The 23,006-nt window shown below is 29.4% G+C and overlaps 1 protein-coding gene across 12 annotated transcripts in view; it reads left to right on the top strand.

Annotated features, from left to right (window-relative positions):
• Nucleotides 1–23,006, top strand: part of LOC129913862 (polypyrimidine tract-binding protein 3) — a 525,860-nt gene that overhangs the window by 484,523 nt on the left and 18,331 nt on the right. For 11 of the 12 annotated variants that reach the window (XM_055992807.1, XM_055992802.1, XM_055992808.1 and 8 more), the window contains 4 exons: nt 9,371–9,649; nt 9,733–10,018; nt 10,134–10,327; nt 13,030–13,063. In XM_055992807.1, coding sequence (XP_055848782.1) covers nt 9,371–9,649; nt 9,733–10,018; nt 10,134–10,327; nt 13,030–13,063 — 793 coding nt within the window. The remainder of the gene's footprint in view (nt 1–9,370; nt 9,650–9,732; nt 10,019–10,133; nt 10,328–13,029; nt 13,064–23,006) is intronic. The other variant, XM_055992798.1, reaches the window with a different exon arrangement.

Below are 23,006 nucleotides of genomic sequence, written 5' to 3'. Positions count from 1 at the left end.
GTTGGGACAAAATGACATTTTTTCATATATCTGACGAACTTTTGATTTGTTTGGATAATTCTTCAAGAATGAATTATAGTACTTATAATTACCTATAAAATGAGCCCACAATCGTTATTGTCACCATCGTATTGTAGAAGTAATCTAACTCCGAAACTCTCCATGTACTAGTCAAAAGTGAGAAAAAAGCTAGTTTTTTGCTAGTAGGCCGAGAAAATTTTGGGAGTAGAGGTATAACCAAAATATAAGTACGCAGTTTTGCTGCCATACTCGTGTTAATGTCGATTTCAAAGGTCTGACAACTCTAATTTTGGGCTTTATACGGGTTTTGGGGGGTTAAATAACGTAAGTTTTCCAGTTAACGTGAATGGGCTAAATTTATACTATTTGAAATTATAAATATACAAGCTGATTCCCTATTATTTTTCCTAAATCTAGACACCCCAATCTTGAGGATGTGACCAATAGAACTCAAGATATAAGCCGTTTATACGATTATGTTTTAGAGGCTTTTTTGTTTCGATTTTTGTTTGTTTATTTGAATTGAAAAGCCTGATATGGTTAGTTAAAAAAGCTTATATCGTGAGTTCTATTAACCCCATAGCCGAGATTAAGGTGTCCAGATTTAGGAAAAATAATAGAGCATCAGCTTTTATATTTATAATTTCAAATAGTATAAATTTAGCCCATTCACGTTAGCTGGAAAACTTACGTTATTTAACCCCCCAAAAACCGTATAAAGCCCAAAATTAGAGTTGTCAGACCTTTGAAATCGACATTAACACGAGTATGGCAGCAAAACTGCGTACTTATATTTTGGTTATACCTCTACTCCCAAAATTTTCTCGGCCTACTAGCAAAAAACTAGCTTTTTTCTCACTTTTGACTAGTACATGGAGAGTTTCGGAGTTAGATTACTTCTACAATACGATGGTTACAATAACAATTGTGGGCTCATTTTATAGGTAATTATAAGTACTATAATTCATTCTTGAAGAATTATCCAAACAAATCAAAAGTTCGTCAGATATATGAAAAAATGTCATTTTGTCCCAACCTTGCGATACAAACCCGCACTTTGACCAACTATAAAATTTTATTTAATCAACTCACGGAATTGTTTTGTATATCATTGTTTAGATAATTTTATTGTTAATAAGTCCTACCTTTGTCATTTTCTGTTAAAATGAATAACAATGGAGCTATTCAATAAAAACGCTACCAATCTCTTTTCCAAGATGGCGGCTGTTCCCAACCTCCAATTTTCCCAACAAATTGACTTTTATGATAAGGACAACCACCCGAACACATTCCATGAAAAAAATTTTGTCCCGCGAAAAATGCGATTTAAATTACTAATTTCCCTGGGCTATGATTGTATTTTAATAATTTTTGAAGTAAAAATGCCTAACTTTTTATACCCTAGGGCAGTTTCACTCAATTTTTCACTCATTCTTAAAGATTCTTGAAAATTGAAAACAAATCCTTCTAAATAATTAATCATAATTCACATAATGTTTCCAAAGAAATTCTTAGACTAATTTTCTCGAAAATTCCAACGCTCCTTAAACTTAAATTACCCCCCCCCCCCCCCCCCCCTTTTTAAACCTCTATATCAAATAATTGAAACAATCAACGATTATAATCACTCAAGAAATACCTTTGATCATTATCTATTGTGGCTTTGTGTCAGCAACAATTTTTCGGGTAGAAAGAAATATTTTGTATCCTTGTCTATAGATTGTATAATATTAACCGCGTCACTTCATCCCCTACCCCTTTTTTGGCCTATTCATTGTACGTATACCCTCTCTTATATAACAAAAACCGCAAATTGTTACAATATTCTAATTATGTGCGTGTAGCAATGATTAATTTCTAAGTCTCACACATTATGTTATATTCTTGAACTCCTTACTTCTCTCTCTCTCTTACCTATTTTCACCACTAATTCATTCAAGTTGGTAAGGCCAATTTAGGGGTTTTTTGGTGGGTATTTAGGTATTCAATTTGAATTAACTTTTGCCTGGAATTGATAATAATAATTATAGGTAATTTTCAGAGGAAATTCCTTCGAAATGGTATAATAAAGGCACACAATATGATGTTGTCTGCTATTAGATTTTGTGTTTATCACACACACAAACACACATACAAAACAACTTGGGGGATACCAAAACCTCTTATTCTTAACTTTAGTTGGAATTTATAGAAACTTAATTTCTTCTTCTTGATTCTTGCCTTATACCACAAGCTCTATATGATATTAGTTTCATTGAATGTCGTAACTAGTATAAAGACTTTTGTCTCTTTTTATTACGTATAAAGGGGATTAAAATTCTGTTTTTAGTGAATACTCAATAATGAATAGAGTTTGTGAGAAATTAGTACTCGATGATTTAATTAGTTTTTGTCACCAGAAATTAATTTAGACGTCTGTTTAGATCATAATAATTTTGGAAGAAGTTTTAGAGTGGACATATTTACCCCAAAAAATTAATTCTAAAAAAAACACACACAACAACGTTTAAAAAGAATTTAGCTTAATTGATATCAAAAATACCCTAATCCCAGATCGAGATTTGATGAAAAAATTCCAAAATTTTGAAAACAAAGTCTAATCTGACACGAAATGTGGTTGACCGTTAAAAAACACTTAAAAGATTATTTTTACCTTTTTTAGTTAGGTTTTTTAATTTTTTTTTTTTTTCAAATACCTATGTAACAATTTTGATAACATTTTTATCAATTTTCATACAAAAAATTGACTATTTTGACGTTATATTGTTACCAACTATTTTTCATATAGCTAAGATTAAAAAACATAGAATATTGCACTGAACTCGAGTTCGAAAATTTCTTGAACAGCAGCTATAAAAATCGCTTAAACTAAATTCTGATTTGTCAAATTTATTGAAAATTTCCTCCACTAAAACCATTCCTAGACTTCTTCGGGAGAATCTGCCTTAAAAACCAATTGATGGTTTGCTTGTTATCTCACAAACAGTGGTCCAAAATGACTTCTATCTTTAGAAAAATAATAACTTTTAAATTCGCCTAAAATTATCGTTACAATTTTTAGTAATTCTATATTTTAAAAAAATTGTCAAGACTATTCAAAGTATACAAATTTCAAGAAAATTGTTGTACAGGGTGTTTCGGAATTATTGTATGAAGTAAAATTTTCTTCGGAAAAAAAAATGAACAACAAATAAAATAAATTTTACTAAAAACGTCCTTTTTTTCATGAAAATTTTACTTTTGGAGGCTTTGTTAACACCTATTAAAAGGGATTAAATAAATGACGAAATAAGATTTCTGGGTGTATCTCTGGAATATCTACGGAAAATTCATAAATTAAATTTGCTTATTAGCTTTTTGCGAATATATATATGTAATTTATATTTTTCGGTTCAAGCATATCATGATCCTAACAAATGTGCAGTAATTATATTGTATGCAACCACCCAATAAAAAAATGTATGATAAAAAATAGAAAGAAAAAAAAATAGAAAAATGAAAACAAAATTTGCAATAAGTACTCCCAAGCAAAAAAAAAATCGAATCAGTATATGACATCATCTAGAATTCAAGATATAGCTTCTTTCCATGAAGATTGGTTGTCCTGTTTCACAAATAGAAAAAAAAAAAACGAAACGAAAAAGAAATCTAGTTTCTTTGTATTTGTATTCCGAATATTTCCTAAGGTATATGTGATTATTTCTTGGTTTTTTTTTTTTTCGTTCTGCAAAAACGTCAACGACGAAGAAAAAAAAGTCCTTCCGTACACATTGCGCACACAATTTATTATAATGGCATGTAAAACGTTTACCATGTTGGAAAAGATGATGGCAAAGCTCCTTTTCGAAAACTAGGAATTCCCTCGTCTACCTCAGAATCTACTCGGATATAGTCAGCTAACCCAATGGGGCAAGGCAAAAAGGATATAGGAGGAGGGGGAGGACATCATACGACACAATGAAACTGATGTGGTATATATAGAGTCCAAGTCCTATACCCCCAAGATCAACAAGGACGAACCAAGATGATGACAGTTTATACTGTTGCATTCTGTGATTCTGACTAATATGCAGTAGCAACAGCAGAAGATGGTACTCTATCTGCCAGGATACCTTGGTGATTCTGATTTGCGTTCACAAGAAAACGTATTAAGAAGTTTTTATCTTCATATTTTTTTTTTTTCCTGTTATACTCTCATGAATATGATTTTTCTTCATCGTCCTTATATTTTTTTTGTTAGTCCTGTGTGAGTCAACCGGTAGCAGTGAGAAAGAGAGAAAACGGAAAAGAAAGGACACTAGAGGGTATAAGAAAATATTGCACCCAACCAAGCATTCTTTCTGGTTGATTTTATCCAAGTCAATTTGGCTGACTTCTGCTTCTACTATTTTTTTTTCTACTTCTTCGGTCACAATTGTCAATAGAATTGGTTCGTTGGCTTGATAATTTCCTTCTAACGGTAAAAGTAGAGATTTATGCAAGATATCCTTTCATCTAAAAAGATAAATTACAATAAAAAGAAAAAAAAAATTTGATTTCTACAAATCAAGATGAAGAAAAAAGGACCAAACAAAACAACAACAAAAAATCATAAAAACAAAGCCAAGCATAAAGGACACACTCATACAAAATCTATATATAGTAGCTGTAGTACCTTTTAAGACTTAAATACGGCTTATTACTTTGCCACTAAGCTGGTTGTAAAAACAAAATGGATGTTGCTAAAGTTTTTTTTTTTTTTTTCTTTATTTTTGCGTAATTTTCTTTGCCAATATAGAGAAGAAGAAGAAGTAGAGTTTTTATCACACTGCTCTTTGTTTTTTTTTTCTTCATTTTTTTCTTTGTTTTAACTTTAAACTTTTCAGAAGTGGGATTCTAAGAAAGAAGAAGAAAAAAATGTAGAATGAGATAGCAACAGATGGACGACGACACGGCGACATAGAAGTAAAAGTAAAAGAAGAAGAAACTTCGGACGAAGGATTAAAATTGAAACAAAAAACCAAGAGTCTCTTAAGTAATGAATGTTTACTTTAGTGCTTAATCTTTTTTTTTTTTGTTCTTTATGATTTTTGTTGCAAGGACAACAAAACCAAGAAGTGGAACAAGAGAACTTTGTAATAAAACAAAAAAAAAAAGGAATCAACAAGAAAAAGTAGTAGAAGAAAAAAATAACAGAAGGATTGGGGTTGACTTGAAAAATAAAGTTTTGTCCGTTTTTCTCTTACAGTTCGGTTGTAAGATGTTTGGACTTTCACATTTATTTTTTTAACGGGTAAAACTCTTACATAAGACCATATAGATAGTTTCTAGAGTAGTAGGGAAACATTATTAAAATAAAAAGATGATGTTTCAAGGAGCAGCACAGAAAAGATTCAAGCATAATTTTATTTTTTTTTTTTTTTCTATTTTATTTTCGGTTGAAGAAAAATACCGAAAAACAGTGAAACCAAAGAGACCGTAAAATAGCAAATTTTTTTAAGAAGAATAAAATTGTCCCTGAGGAAATAAGCTTTGCGATAAAAGCATTTGGTCAGTTTCCTTTTTGTTTTTTCATTTAAATCAAATCTTCATGATTTAAAGAAGAATATTTTCTAGAAATCTATGAAAGAAAGAGCCTTGAAATTTTAGCACGTGTATTTCTGTCCGTTTTCAAGGACGCCTCCAATAATTATGGTACCTACATATAAGGAATTCTATGTAGTTTTGAAATTTAATTTGATAGTTTTTATTATATTTATTGTTCAATTTTTGTTTACCATTTTATTTTATTTTATTTTATTTTATTTTACCTATTTTATTTTATTTTATTTTATTTTATTTTATTTTGTTTTATTTTATTTTATTTTATTATATTTTATTTTATTTTATTTTATTTTATTTTATTTTATTTTATTTTATTTTATTTTATTTTATTTTATTTTATTTTATTTTATTTTATAATATTATATTTTATCTTATTTTATTTGTTATAACATTTTATATATTTATATATCCTCAAAGAGATTAAGAAGAGAGAATTATTAAAAAAGATCGGCGACATGAAATCTTCGAATGTCCTTGTTTCATATAAAATATTGTATTTTAAAAAATTATGTTTTTGAAGTTAAAATTTATCATGCTAAAATTTATGATTTCATAGATGAAAAAAAATATATTGCATGTTTCATAAAACTAACAAGTTCATGAAGTTTGACATAAATTTAGCGTCGAAAAAGACCGAACATTTTCAAAAAAAAAAAAAAACCAAATAACAAGAAACTAGAAGAACAATTTCTTGCAAAAAGGGTTTGAGCTCCCCAAGGAATCTAATCTACTTTTCTACTTTCTTGCATACATTTTTCCTACATTTTCATTGCATGTTCTTTTGCAAACAAATTCAGAGTAAAAAAAAAAAAAAAACAGAACACAAAAATTATATAAATTCTAACAGAAAATTGAGATGAATGAGTCAGCAAGGAGTTGAGACTCTAAAGAGAGAGAGAGAAAAAAAACACCTCGAAATTCTTGAAATATCATAGACCAGAGGTACTAAGAGAAACCAAAGTAAGATAAAAATCTAACATCTCATTCAGATTCAATATGCGAGTAGAATAAAACATCCTTGTACATTTATTCATTTTTTTTTTCCAAACCGCCTAATTCGAAGAATAAACATTCTATTTTCTCGTGCGACAAAAGGATTATTTTTATCCCCGAGAGAATGTTTTTTTTTTTTTTGGTTGGTGGTGGGGGCGGCTAAGGGAAGGTTTGAGAGCAACAAGACGACAAACTAGGATAAAAATGACAGAGTTGTTTTTTTTTTCTATCTTGCTTTTTGGTTCTAAAACTAACAACCACTGACAAGGCCATATTCAATATAAAGAAACAAGAAAGCAAAGAATACAAAAAAAAAAAGAAAATAATAACAACATAACAGGTGACTTTGGCTCCTTAATCTTTTTGCAAAAGGATAAGAATACAATTCTCTGTCTTGATGGTCATGGCATTTAGGGTTGGGGTGAAAGGAGGAGAGAGAGACAGGTGGGCGGGTGGCTGGTATAAGGATATTTATAAATTAGATTGCCAATAGGTTAAGCTGTCGTCTTTGACTTGACACACAATGGCTTGCAAAGTACAACAAATATTTTGATTTTTTTTTTTTCTTGGTTGGGATCAGTCGTCGTTCTGACCAGATTTAGATTGTTTGCTTTGGCAAATTTAGTTGGGCAAAAAAAAACAAAACAATGGGACTCTAGGCGATGGCTAACCCTTTTGTGTTGTTTGATTTTGTCAGGAGTATAGAAAAAAATGGTTCTTAAGACCATAAGCCTAAGGGATTTTCCTTTGAACAAAAAAGAAGAAAGTTTTTTTTTTGTTATGCTTTCTCTTTAAGGTGATGAAGTATTGTTTAGTTAAAGAATGCCTAGACTTTTATCTAGGCTTAAGTTAACACATTTTTTTTTAAGGATACAAACCTTTAACAATCCATCAAGTCACATGGTGATAAGTACTTTTTATTCAATTTGAATGTCCTTACCATTTAGGAGTAACTTTTCAAAGATTTAAACCTTTGGAAGGACTTTGTTTTTTTTTTTGTTTAACTTTTTATTGGTTGTTTGTTCTGATAGATTGAAATGAGATTAATAGAGGTTTATTTTGCTAACGGCTAAAGGAAGGGTAGTTCTTTAATTTTTTTTTTTAGAAGAAGGTTTCCAAATCACTTCTGAATTTGTTAAAATTTGTTGATTTTGAAGGATTCGAATGAACTTAAAGGTACGACAACAAAAAGTTTTAATACTTTAAAGAGCTAATTCACCGAAATTTATACGAATGGTTAATACGATGGACCATCACTTTAAGGTCTGAGGTTCGAATCCAGCCTTCATCACTAAAACATTATTTTCAGGGGTATCTACTTCTTTTTGCGCGGAACTGACAAAGCTTCAAGATGAAAAGGTGCATTAAATTCGTCAATCAATATAGGTAGTTTATTAATTTTTCCATAGATTTTGAAGGTTAGGACTTTAAGGTGTTGGCATTGAATAAAAAATAATAACCGAAAAAAACGGTCACACGTACCGGGTAAATCTTTTAAAGCTATTTCAACCAGATAAACATCATTTTCAATTAAGAAGGAGAAAATACTGTTTATATTAAGCATGATTAAATATTAAACCGCAAATTATTCAATCAAAAAACCGCAATCAAAATTTTCTATAAAACAAAAGATACTGCAAAACCTTTATATCTTCAATAGTTTAACTATTCCCACAAAAATCTTCCTTTCTTAACCACAACTAAGAATACCAATAACCACACCACAGTCGTCTATTTAATTTGTATTTACAAATAAACCACATAAATAGATACAAATACAAAAAAAAATAAAAATAGGAAATGAAATTCTTAAACGGTATATCCTCTTCCCAATGTCAACACTGCCACATAACAAGCTTTATACTGCACGAAGTCCATTAAAAATGTTTTGACCACAAATCAATTCCTTTATTTTTTTTTTTTTATTGTTTCCACGCACAGTTTCATGGTTTATGCACGCATTTATTTACAAGTGTGTGTGTGTCTATGTGTGTAGGTATATCCTGTGATGGTTGAAAAAAAAAAATCTATTACATTATGAAAAAGCACTTAATAAAACATTTAACTCGCCAAGTGAGCGAAAATAGGACAACAAAAAAAACCGTCAGGAGCAGATTGGTTGAATGCGAAGAAGAAAGTGATTCCGTGGGACTATCGCGTGGCAAAGGCTAACTGCCAATCTCACCCCCTCATTTTGTTGTTGGGGATCATACACAAATCAAAAACAGAGAACAGAGAAAACCCAAAAAACCAATAACTGCCGAACAACCGGATATCCGGTTGAAATATTAACCTCACAGACTTTGTTTGACGTTGTTTCTCTCATTTCATTGAAAATATCCCTAATAATCTCTACTACCCCCTCCTCCAAAAGGATGGTGGAAAAATGAAACCATCATCCCTCGCACAGTAATAAAAATTTATTAGACCGTGGTCCAGACTTTTACTATAGCTTACCCCCAATGGCCAAAAACAGCAGGATACAAAATTCAAATTATGTCCTGAAACAAAATAACGGCCTCTAATTTTTGTTTGTATTTTTTTTTTTAAGCCTAGAAAATAGGAAAGGAAATTTATATCAATAAATAGAAAAATCAATTTCTAGGCTACCATCATCCCTTAATTTTTGGTTTTTTTCCCGTTTCGACTTGGACCAATGTATTTATTGAACCAAACGCCAGTTAATGGTCGATTACATTTTTTCAACTATGAATTTTTTTTTTTTTTTTTGGTTTTAAAATTAATTTTTGTTTTTCTTTTCTTCTATTTCCAGTCAACTGCTTTAGTTCCCGTTAGTGCAGATTATATTAAAATACAATCACCAGGATCTGGATCACCGTTACCATTGTGCGGTGCCACTGCCACAGAAGGTTCACAGACTGTCATGTTAAATAATACCAATTCAACAACACAGGGTGGTCCAAATACCGTACTCAGGGTTATTGTTGAATCACTATTATATCCAGTCTCATTGGATATTTTACATCAGATATTCCAACGTTTTGGAAAAGTTTTAAAAATTGTGACTTTTACTAAAAATAATTCATTCCAGGTAAAAGTTTTTTTTTTTTTATTACCTAATTGAAAAAAAAAATGACATTAATAATGACATTAAAAATCATCCATTTTTTATAGGCTCTCATTCAATATCCAGATGCCCAATCAGCCCAACATGCTAAAAACATTCTTGACGGCCAGAACATCTATAATGGCTGTTGCACTTTACGTATTGACAATAGCAAATTGACAGCTTTAAATGTCAAATACAATAATGACAAATCCAGGGACTTTACAAATCCATCATTGCCACCAGGCGAACCGGGTGCTGATTTAATACCGCAAGCTGGAGGATTGGTCAATGCAAATGATTTATTATTAATTGCGGCTAGACAAAGGCCCGCTTTAACAGGTGATAAATTAGGTAAACTTATGATTTCATTATGTTTTTGAGTTTATTTTTGTTTTAATTAATTTATTTTGTTAATTTAATAAATTTTTATTTAATACAATTTTTGTATATTTTTTTAAATTCAAAGTTAATGGACTTGGTGCTCCTGGGGTGCTACCACCATTTGCATTAGGCATTGGTACACAATTAACTGGTGGATATAGCAGTGGTATACCAAGTTTAGGAGCATTTGCATTGGCGAATAGTGGTGCTTTAACAACTGCCACACCAGCATTACGAGGTTTTTCGAATGTCCTGCTGGTATCAAATTTGAATGAAGAGGTAAATATATTGCTAATGTTTCATATACAAAAAAAAAAAAAAATATTTTTTTGAGTGTTTTTTCTACATTAAAGAAAAAAAAACAGATTCAAGAGTTAAATTAACAAAAAAATGTGTTTGTTTTTTTTTTATTTTTTTATTTTATTTATGTTTTTATAAATTTGTTTATATGTTTCGTTAATTCTAAATTTATTTTTTTCAATTTAACTGTTTTATGTTATTTTCAACTACTTTCGTGATCATTTTACCGCTCCTACGAATGTTTCCTTATAACTATTATATATGGATATTTTATTTTAATATTTTCCCATTTTTCATCTTTGATTTATTTTAATGTTTTAAATTTTGATTTTAGTGTTTAAAATAAATGATAGGCAGGCTATATAACTATACAAATTGTAGTTAACATTATTTGGTATTAATATTTGAGGAAAGCAGAAAAAAAAAACTTCATCATTTTAAATACCTACTTTAAAAGGATAATACATCAAATTTATATTTGACCGTGAGTTCAAACAAAATTATTAAAACTTTAATTTTTGGTATAGAGAGCGCTTTTAAATGCGAGTAGTTATTTGTAGTAGTTTAAAACTTTAAATATATGCATCGAAGATTAACAATTATAAATATCGATAATTCGATATAATCAATTAAGGCCCAACTATAATAGGAATGAACTCGTAAAAAAATCAAACTCGAGATAACAATCAGATAAAACATTACTATGATGAATAATGTTAATTTTTTTTAAAATCATTTTTTTTTAACTGGTTGATGAATTTTTTCCAAATTTTCTTTTTAATAATGATTAACATTTTTTTACGAGTTTCGATTAAATGCTTTCTTGTGAAAGTTCTAAAAACTTCTTCATAAACTAGCTTTTCGCTAAGTAAAATTTCGATTTATATGCAGCAAAATGGCATACGAAAAAATTTTTAAATTAATTTCTCCAAATGTTTTAATCACAAATTAAAAAAAAAAAAAAAAATTAAACAGGAAGCAAAATACTATTTAATAGAAAAAGTACTCAGAAACAAGGAGTGCATTTATTTAATCGAAATTCGTGAAGATTTGGTACAACTTACCAAATTCTGAGAGATGTTAAGTTGGGCTTTCAACATATTTCATTTTGAATATTACTTTTGAGCAGTGTTGTAAAAAATTATTTTATTATTGATAATCCATTACTAATTAAAAAAAAATATTTATTGCAAATTAAAAAAATTTCCATTGAAAAAAAAAATTATTTATCGTACTGGAAAATATTTTCATTAAAAAAAAATATTTATTGCAACTAAAAAGTAAAAAAAGTTATTACAAAAGAAAAAAATTTGCATTGAAAATACAATTTTTATTGCAAATAAAAATATTTTGCGTTGAAAAAAAAAATGTATTGCAAAAAAAATTCAATGCAAAGTGTGTGCATTAAATATTTTTTTAATATTCGTCGAATTTTCTACAATTTTGAATATATGACCATACATTACGTTCAATGTTATAGTTGTAATAGCTAATATATGTCCAAATAGTCAAAATTGTAAGAAATTCGATGAATATTAAAAAAAAATATTTAATGCACACATTTTGCATAGATTTTTTTTTCAATGCAAATTTTTTTCATTTGCAATAAATTTTTTTTTTTTTTTTTCAATGCAAAATATTTTAATTTTAATAATTTAATAATAATAAAAAATTTTTTCATTTGCAATACATTTTTTTTTAATGCAATATATTTTTAGTTGGAATAAGTTTTTTTTTTAACGCTAATATTTTTTAGTTGCAGTAAAAAAAATTTTTAATGCAAATATTTTTCAGTTGCAATAAATATTTTTTTTTAATGCAAATTTTTACAACCCTGCTTTTGAGACAATCTGTATAATAAAGACAGAAATTATTAAAAAAAAAAAGAGTAGCGATTTTATTTTTTTTTTTTTTTTCAAAATTTTTTTTATACATGACACCAAAATGGCGTACTTTTTTATTTGGCCAAAAACATAAGAACACTGTTAGAGTGATTATTAAACACACATTTTCAATGTATCTTTCAAAATCACGGGTAGAAACGCTTTGTCAACGGTGAGTTAGTTCGCATGGCTTTACTTAAAAGAGACTTTTGTTTAAATCGCATAAAAAAATGTGATAAACGAGAATACAGGTTTGCAATAGATAATTTTAAATTAATCTATAGCTTAAAAAATATACTTGCACTGACTTTGTGTTTAAAACTTATTAAGTTTAAAAAGTAGGTAGACATAGATACTATAAAACTTCTTTAAACTATAACAATTTTTGAAAAAAAAGGAATAAGGTAGTTTTTCAAAACAATTATAAACTTAAAATTTATATAAAATTCAAATAAAAATCCTAAGAATAAAAACAGTGATAAAATGTACTAAAAACAAGTAATTGAAAAAAAAAAAAAAATAAGAAATCCTCAAAGTCTAGAAAAAAAAAATATGGATTTTACATAAATTGTATGCAATAAGTTTTTTTTTAATACCATTTGAGTTAATAATATTTTCTAAAAGTGTTTTACGTTTCTTTAATTGATCTTGAAAAAAACTGATTAGGTTATTTATGTTTTTTTTACTTTGAAATTCTTTTGTGTTTTTTTTTTTTTTTTTTTTTGAACTAAAACTCATCCATCCGTCAAAACAATACTCTTGCTAACTTGAATCTCTATTTTCTCTTTTTTTCTGTAGATGGTCACGCCTGATGCTCTATTTACCCTCTTTGGTACGTCTGCACATTTAAAAAAAAAATCTGTTTCGTTTGTTTTATGTTATTTTCATTTTATTTTATTTTTTTGTTTAGTTTTGTTTTTTTACTATTACTTAATATGTTTTGTTTTTTGATTATTTAATTTATAAGTGTTTTAAAACATTTATTAGGTAGGTACATGTGATATATTTTTACATTAACTTATTTGTTAAGTTTTTTTTTACCTATAAGATAATTTTATTTTAAGCGCGAAAAAAAAACTTTCTGATGCATTCAAAAAAAGAGCTATTTAAGTTTAATTAAAAAATTTCTGTCAATAATTGTAAGTTTTTTTTTTTGTTTAAATTAATTCTTAACATAATTTATTCAAAAGAGAAATACTTTTACGAGTTACGTTTCTTTTAAATAAAGGTAAAAAAAACACGTGGCCATTAAACAACCGCTGTAAAAAGCTAATATACTTCCAGTTGTTGAAATGAGTGTGTTCAGCACATAAAACGATTTGAAGCCAGGATTTTCAATCGTTTTGATCTTGAATTTAATTTTTTGTTCAATTTCATTAGAATTGTATGCAATAAGCATTAGATCACGTTATTTTATTCATACCTATCCAAGGTACTCAAACATCAATTTTACTTAAACCATCATAATTGTAAGGATATGTAAGAATTTTTTTTTGTGTATAAACAAAAATCTTCTTTTTTCAAACTTATTATTGAATCAATTTTAATAGTCAGGAAAACTAAAAACCATTTCGAGAGAAATACGAGTACAAATTTATTCAACTACCAGATGCACTTTATTCGTATTAAATGAAAGAGGCTGAGATGTTGAACATGTGGATGAATATTAAGGTAAATTGAAGGAAGAATTTTTGGTGAAAGTTTTTCGATTTTAAAAGAGATGATTCATTTAATGGTATTTTAATTACGATATTCATTTTGTGTAATTATTTTATTAAATTTCCAATTTGGAATAGTATTTTGATTTTATTTGAACATTTTTGATGATATTGAGGTTAGGTTTAAATATTTATCGAATGATTACTTTTATTGATGATGTGACATATCGAAGTCTAATAATGACCTTTTCTCTCTGACGTTAAGCTTTCATATGCCGTCTTATAAAAAAAAACAAGTTTTGGGGAACCAGCCATTATTTTAAACTCAATTAATGATTACTCCAAACAAATTGACACGTAATCTCTTAAAGGTTATAAAGAAATTGCGTTTGAACTTCGGTAAAGCCTCGATAAGGTCTTAGAGAAACTGTTAATACAAAAATTAAGACCAAAAATATGACAAGTCCGAAAATATTCATCTAACATATATAAGCTCACTTGCAGTAGTCTACCCAAAGTGTGGTAGGTCTTCAAGGATATTTTAAATAATTCTTAAAGCAGCTATATTTTCTTTAATGTAGTAAAAAAAAGTTGCATTCGAGCTCCGGTAAAGCTTTGAAAATTGCTTTTCGCACGTCAAAATCAGATAATAAGGTCTTAAAGAAGATATTTTTACAAGTCCTATCGAAGTTGTTGAAAATTAAGCCAATTATAAAATATTATTTCATCGAAATATTTTCATCTTCTTCAACTTCTACAAGTTCACTTACCGATGTTATGACTTAAGAAGTCAAAAGAAGCTTTATTATGCAATATTGATTTTTTCTATATCTAAATCTCAATTTAAACTAATTTGATAGCAAAGCAGCGTCGATACTTATATGCTATGACAATACTTTATTTAAGTTTCAATTAATTACCTAATAAGACTCATTATTTTGTCATTATAATGTCACAACAGGAATTAAGATTGGTTATAAGAAAGTGTCAATCTATGTCATTAAAGAAAATTATTTGTGTGATGCAATATTTCCTGTAACCATAAAAAGGTTCGATATGTTAGAGGGTTAGGATTTTTTTTCCTTGGGTCTATCATAAATTCATAAATGGGGCATCGGCAAAAATTGCCTCTGTATGTAAATGCAGAATTAATAATACAAAAATTAATTGAAATCAAAGCTGTTACCTCAGTCATAATAAAAAATTTTAACTAACAATTACAGTAACGCAGAGTAACGCTTTCATATCAATTCAAAATTTAATTAGCTTGGAGTCTAATGACCTAGTTATGTAAGGTAACGTGTTAATAAAAATCTACTATACAGTACCTATAAAGACTAGAGAAGTCATAAAATCTCTTAAACACTTCCATTTCAATTTCCATAAAAGGTACTTAATAAAAATAATTTCAAATCATTTAACTTTTTCTCAAAAAAAAAATATGAAGTCTTCGTCACAGAGCATATAATAATAAATTTGAGAATGAAATTAAAACAGCACAAAACACACCATCTGCAAAATTGCTGGCAAATCGAATTGACGCTATTCACAATTGCTTTGCCTATAAAAATTTAACCTCATTCCAAATGCCTAGAAATTCTCATATAAATACACCCACACGAAACCATTAAAGAGCTATAAAATGCCTATAATATTACATTTTTGAAAATATCAAAAAATCATATCGCAAAGCGCGTAGGTTGGTATGAAATTCAATAATTCACAAAACGCATACCTTTAATCATCAAATCAAATCAAATTAACTTGCGATTTCTCTCATACATATAAATATGATCCCGCGTCTCCTTTTTTTTTTAAATATATTTATCCTTTGCCACCCTCTTTCGTGTGTGTTCATAACTAAATGAGTGGAAACATTTTCCAATCGCAAAAAACATTGTTAACTTTTCACCCTCATCGCGCTTGAGGGATATCCTTTCCTAGCTTTCACTTCTTAATACAAATTTGAAAAAAAAAAGAAAACAAAATTTTTCGAATATTAAATGTTCATATATGCAAAGTAACTCAAGGATATGGCACCTATACCTTACCTTATAGACAAACGAAAACGACACACAAAAAACGTGACGTATCAAATACAATAACACAAGAAGTATCAAATCGTGTTGTGTATACCTTTTGGAGATATCAAACACATCAAGACGATACGATGTTTGGTTATGATATGATATATCCTTGAAAGGAAACACCAAGGATTCTATTAAATTCAACAGGATAATACCGTTTTTTTTTTTTTTTTTATAAAAAATAATAATAATAGTACTTAAATTCTCATCTCTTTTTTTTTTTAATTTTAAGGATAACAAAAAAAAAAAAAAAATAGGACCTCAAAAAACACTTTTTTAAACATTCTCTAAGGGTAAACATTCAATTTTGCACAAAATCGTCAAAGCCTATTGAAAATATTAAATTATATTCGTCCTTATTTTCATGACTTGACTCCGAGACCAGAGACTCGAATCGACTCTTTCTGCCGCCAGGACTCTTCTTGTTAAAATATTCATAAATATTTATTAGTTTGGAAAATTGTTAACGACAGGGAAAATATATAAGAAAAAAATCCATACACGCGTCACATAACAAAAACAACACACAAACAACCACCTATATGAATGTGTGGAGAATCACCAATATAGGGAAAGTGTTTTCAATTTTCACTTAGCAGCAGGGAGCAAGGACGTCGATGTGACGTGTTAGTTTCTTTTTTTCTTTTCTATTTTTTTTTTGGTTTGATATCTCAACAACCAGAACAACAACACAATCCATACGATTTACATTTTTTTTTTTTTTTCTTGAATGAACAAACAAAAGTCGACACACATTTAACGATATGGAGACGAGAGGATATTTTAGGAGTCGAAAAAATCCATTTTTCCATTCTTAATCGTAGGATAAGTTTATCTTCTATACACGAGTAGGAAAGGACTAGGTGGACGAGACACTCTCAATGACAACCCCCTGCCACCTCCCCTAACATCACACCAACAAAAAGAAACAATTTTCGCATATGATTTTCATTGATAATGGTAGTTAGTAAGAGTGCTCTGAAGGTGGAAGGAGCTGGAAGGAGGGTAGTCTTTAAGGGTGATATTGAAAATAAAGTCAAAATTAAATTCTCTTCCAGTTTAGTGGAATGAGGAAATCTAATACCGAACGAAGGGGATCAATGTTAACAATATCTTTGTTTAGGAAAGGTATTGCAGGCTGAAGACGATCCATGAATATATAAAAAAAAAATAACTATTTGAATCCTACAACTTGGTCGCATATTTTCGTTGGTTATGCTGATTATTGCGCCCTCTAGAGGCACAAAGACTATGGAAAATATTTATCATGAATTTATCACCCTAAACTTATTTCAATTTTTATTTTTTATTAAAAATATTTTATTGTGATAATTTCGTAACAAAATATTTTCCTAGTCTTTCCACATATTTATAAAATATAGTAAAAAATTTTTTGCCGGTAGAGGGTGCTATAATTAATAGTTTGAAAGATAACACTGTGTTACAAAATAAAAATCACGTCAATAACTTTGGAAATGACCTAGCAGAGGTTGTAGGTATTACTGAATACATCATATTTCGGCACATGAAATTTTTCATAGACCCTCAAAATTTCAAGTTATCGTCAAAAAACTGTTTTTCAATGTTTTCAGATGCTTAAACCGGTCTCCGAACTCTAAAAAAAACTGTGAAAAAATGTTGTACTTTTAGATTCAGCCCATAAAATCTTCACCCAATTTGGTGTTTGAGCATAATAAAAAAAATATTTTCAAAAAGAACAAGTACTCCTCTGTTTAGAACTGTAAAAAAATATGAAATTGACCGAAAAATGGCTGAGTAAAAAATCGTTGAAATCTGAAAACAAAACTTGAAATTTTATGGGTCTATGAAAAATTTCAAGTGCCGAAATATGATGTACTCAGTAATAATACCTACAACCTCTGCTAGGTCATTTCCAAAGTAATTGACATGATTTTTATTTTGTAACACAGTGTAATTTGTGACAGGCCAACTATTGCAACATTACAACCTTGAAGAATAAAATTGTATGGCAACCCTTAATCTCTTATATACAAACAATGCACTGTAGAATTAGGAACCTCCATCCATGAAACTTGTACATTTTCCTTCCATAGGTGTGGAATTGATTTTGAATGTTATACCTAAAGCTTTTCCACTTATTATATTTTTCGAGAATCAATGACATATTCGTACAAAATCGATCGCCTGAAAACCTCTATTTTAGCGTCTTTTTATTTTCCATTTCTATTGAAATGGTTTTAAAACTTTGTGAAACGTGTTCATTTTTCACTTCGCTAAAAATGGATACAAATGCAAAATTAAAATATTCAAAAAAACATTAATATTTATTCGTTACACTTTGTAAGCGTGTCACTGATTTATTAATCAGCCTTATTTTTAAAGTTTCACACTGAAAGCTTCAACCAGCAATTTATTTTTCGTCCGAAAATTTTCGGTTTTACTCGGGTGAAATGGGATGCTCTAAACTTATTTCCCGTCAATAAAATAAAATGAAATTGCTTTCTTTTCACAAAAAAAAAAAAGAAAATAAGAAATTAGATAAGCGAAATTCACAGTAGGGGAAAAGTGGAATGAAATTTTCCATGTGAAATATTGTATACATGGAACTCATGAGTTCTCCCTGTAAATCTTTTCATTAAACAAAAATCAATCAGGAACATTTTTCACTGGAAATATTTTCGTTCGTTCGCAATTTCAAGAGCTATTGCGAATTTCACACAAAGAGAATTAACTTTTTCCGCCAAACCTCAAATGTTTTTTATTTTCTCGCCACCAAAACAAAAGTTCATAAGGAGCTGCCAACAACATCGAATAAAATACAGAAAACGGGTGATTTTCAAACGTTTATAACTTTTCGCCCGGAAATCACGATAAGGCTGAATACATTCCACAATTTGTATTAACTAATTTTATTTAAACTAATTTTCTCAGCATGTGATGGCAATATAAAACTGTCCTTGGAAATGCATTAAAAATTCTATTGCTCATTTCACGTGAAATGAAAAGTGAAAGCGTTTTATGATATGATGTAATAATCCGAAAAACTTAGTACTGACAATACAAATAGAAAAGAAAATATTGGAAAGTTTAAAATTTTTCAATCGAACTACTGAAATTCGAAATAATTGTTGTGGAATTTGCAACTGAAAGTTTCACAAAACTATTTTTAATGAATATTTAATTTCTTGGGAACTTAGAAGGTACAAAACTTCAATTCACATTAATATTGTTTGCAAGAAACTATCAGATTTTTTTTTAAGTTCTTGTGCTCCTCTTCACATTCGAGGATTTGTAAGGTCAGTATGGCGAGTACAACCTTGAGGTTTATGTTGCTTAATGGATGTTCTAGCACTTCTTGAGGTACTGGAATGAAAAGACCAGTCTCATAATCATGTAATGGTAAAAAATGCGGATTTTTATGAATAGTACCGAAGACAAAAATCCAGCTAATCAGACTAGATACGAGGTGCAAAAGAAGATTATGATGAATTGGCAGGCCAAGGCAACAGAAAAAGATTGTTAAGGACTGACTTGTGAAAAAAATGAACATCGACATTATGTACATTTGTTCATGTATTTGGTTGATGCTTATGATTATCTTAGGCACATGCTTCATTTTCTCTAGGTTTTCTTTGTTTATAAAAGTTATTTTAATTTGTTAATTTGTGCAGCCAAAATACCTCCCGGTGGTGTCTCAAAATCTCGATGTAAACAGGTTTCCTCAGTGTATCCCAATTTGTTTAGAGCTTTCATCCAACTCTTCCTTTGTTCCCAGTGGCATTTAAAATCACCACCATTGCCTATCACGACGTGTTAGATCTTTCAAACCAAATATCTCACCCTTAAACAAAAGCTAAAATTTACAAGACCCTGAAATACAAAAAAAAAACCTACAAACATAACATCAGTTTCCTCTCTCTTACTTCACTATATATTATACTCGAAGTACGTGTTGTCGTCAGCTTATACGTGCGGCAAACACTTACGGTAACATTTTTTCCTCTTATAAATGTGAATTTTATTCATATGCATATTAGAGTTTGGCCGATAAAGGGTCCTTAAATGGAGAAGAAAATGAACATCAGACACACACAAAACGATATAGAAAAAGAAAAATAAGCAAGTAAAAATAAAACCTGCCCATAACCATATCCAAACATATCTTTCTCCCAACTCTACTCTATTCTACCATCATCATCCTTGAATATTTGTAGTCAATTTGCTATTTAAATAGTTAGGACATGCTAAGGATTCACTTCACACAGAAAAGTTCCTATCCTAAAAATCCCCCATCATCATACCACCGACCGTCGCGCCCTCTATATACCATCGTCATCGTCATAGTCGTCCAGCCATTTTCCACTTATACAAGGAAGTGAAGAAAAGGCACACACCACTTCAGTGGTTGCTCCGGAAATATAATGGTTCCCGACGGAGTACTTTTGAATCGATATAATAAATTTATCTAACAGAGAGAAAGTAAAAAGATACTTTTTCGAGCTATGTTAACTTTCGTTTTGGTTTCATTTCTATATACTCCCGGTTTACTATTGCAGAATATCTGTTCTTCTGGTGAATAATCACGACTTGAATTCTCTAGTTTTTTTCGGTTTCGGTTGTTTTACATTCGGTCTATGAGACTGTCTTTTTTTTTTAGACATATTTTTCTATGATGCTCTTTCGAGTGAAGAAGATGTTTCCGGATGATGTTGGCGAAGGCCTTATTATTTCAAGGTGGTAGCAGCAGCAGATTTTGTTCCGGTAGATTAGCATTCCTATAACACATCTTTGGTGGTAGGAATTATACGAAGGTATGCTAGAGTCGACTTTTTTCGAATTCACACGTCGAAAGTGTGTGAGAGGGGGAGAAAAGTTATGTACTTTGGTGGACCCTTTTTTCTAGGAGAGAGAAAAGTAGTCCTAGTAGAATTTAATATTAGAATCGTTTTGGTGCTAAACGGGAGGATGTAGTAGGTTCAAGCGAAAATGAATTATTGATCATAAAAGTGAATTCAATAGCTAAGTGAATTTTCTATAGAACGGATAAGTTCTTCTAGGATAGAAGACGGTTTGGAATAGTGCCCTTATTTGTATGTGCGTTTATAGCATAATTTAAGCATATTGACCAGACCAGGTAAAAGTCAGTTGCAGAAGAAAATAAGTATTTTGCATGTTCTTTCCTAGTTTTGACGATAGAATGCAGGAGCTTACTTCTGCAGCTGAATGAAGATTGAAACCATTTTTTAGTTAAAAAAAAAAAGAACTGATGGGATGCCACCTACAAGAAGAAGTTACTATAACTTATTTTTTCTCGAAAATATTTTATATTTTCGGAAGCAATAAATTACGACTGATATTTTAATATTTTAGCTTTAAATTTATCAACTTAAGAATTGAGCTTTAAAACATTGAAAAATTCTTCAACATCTGGAAATTGGAAGACTTAAAGTTGACTTATGTATAAGTTCTTCAATTTGGTATCAGTGAATTAAAAATTCCAACAAATTCCTCAAGCAATCATAGTGTTTTTGACCTCGAAGTAGAATTTCAAGAACCAGTTCTTCTATTCGGTAGCAGTTTATTAAGAATTTGAAGAAATTTTTCTAGAAGCATAAATGGTCTGGTTTATTGCTGACCAAATATGACCAATCCTACAAATATTTGCTTCAAAGTAAATATTCGGGTATCAGTTCTTCTATTCGATAGCAGTTTACTTAGAATTTGAAAAAAAATTTTTAACTGCATCAACGATCTGGTTTTTTGCTGATCGAATTTGACCAATCTTAGTCATTTTAGCTCCAAAGTAAAATTTCGAGTATCAGTGCTTTTATTTGGTAGCAGTTTATTAATGTCGTTTTCGATTGGTTTCACTCAAGGATTCACTCATTCTGAAATCCAATAAAACAGTTTGAATTGCTTACACTCAATTCTGAAAGTTTTTATCGGTGTTAGTGAATAATCAAAAAAAAATAGTTTTAATTTTGTACGAGAAAATTTTGTTTGACATTTATTTTCTATGTATAAGTAATTTTGAGTCGATTCTGATTTGAAATCGAGAAGAGAATTTTTCTTCTGAGAAGCGTTCTAGCTGTCATGTTTTTGTAAATAAAACGCTTTCAGAAGGCTTCTGAATGCTTCCGGACGGCCAATCGAAAACGACATAAGAATTTGAAGAAATTTTTCTAGCAGCATAAACGATCTGGTTTATTGCTGATCGAATTTGACCAATCTTAGTCATTTCAGCTCCAAAGTAGAATTTCGAGTATCAGTGCTTTTATTTGGTAGCAGTTTATAAAGAATTTGAAGAAATTTTTCTAGCAGCATAAACGGTCTGGTTTATTGCTGACCAAATATGACCAATCCTACAAATATTTGCTTCAAAGTAAATTTTCGGGTATCAGTTCTTCTATTCGATAGCAGTTTATTTAGAATTTGAAAAAATTTGTTTAACTGCATCAACGATCTGGTTTTTTGCTGATCAAATTTGACCAATCTTAGTCATTTCAGCTTCAAAGTAAAATTTCGAGTATCAGTGCTTTTATTTGGTAGCAGTTTATAAAGAATTTGAAGAAATTTTTCTAGCAGCATAAACAGTCTTGTTGATTGCTGACCAAATATGACCAATCCTACAAATATTTGCTTCAAAGTAAAATTTCGGGTATCAATTCTTCTATTCGATAGCAGTTTATTTAGAATTTGAAAAAATTTGTTTATCTGCATCAACCATCTGGTTTATTGCGGATCGAATTTGACCAATCTTAGTCATTTCAGCTTCAAAGTAAAATTTCGAGTATCAGTGCTTTTATTTGGTAGCAGTTTATTAAGAATTTGAAGAAATTTTTCTAGCAGCATAAACGGTCTGGTTTATTGCTGACCAAATATGACCAATCCTACAAATATTTGCTTCAAAGTAAATTTTCGGGTATCAGTTCTTCTATTTGATAGCAGTTTATTTAGAATTTGAAAAAATTTGTTTAACTGCATCAACGATCTGGTTGATTGCTGATCAAATTTGACCAATCTTAGTCATTTCAGCTTCAAAGTAAAA

This window comes from Episyrphus balteatus, chromosome 3 (assembly GCF_945859705.1).
Source record: "Episyrphus balteatus chromosome 3, idEpiBalt1.1, whole genome shotgun sequence".
Classification (NCBI taxonomy): Eukaryota; Metazoa; Arthropoda; class Insecta; order Diptera; family Syrphidae; genus Episyrphus; species Episyrphus balteatus.
This window is presented reverse-complemented; position numbering and strand designations above follow the sequence as displayed.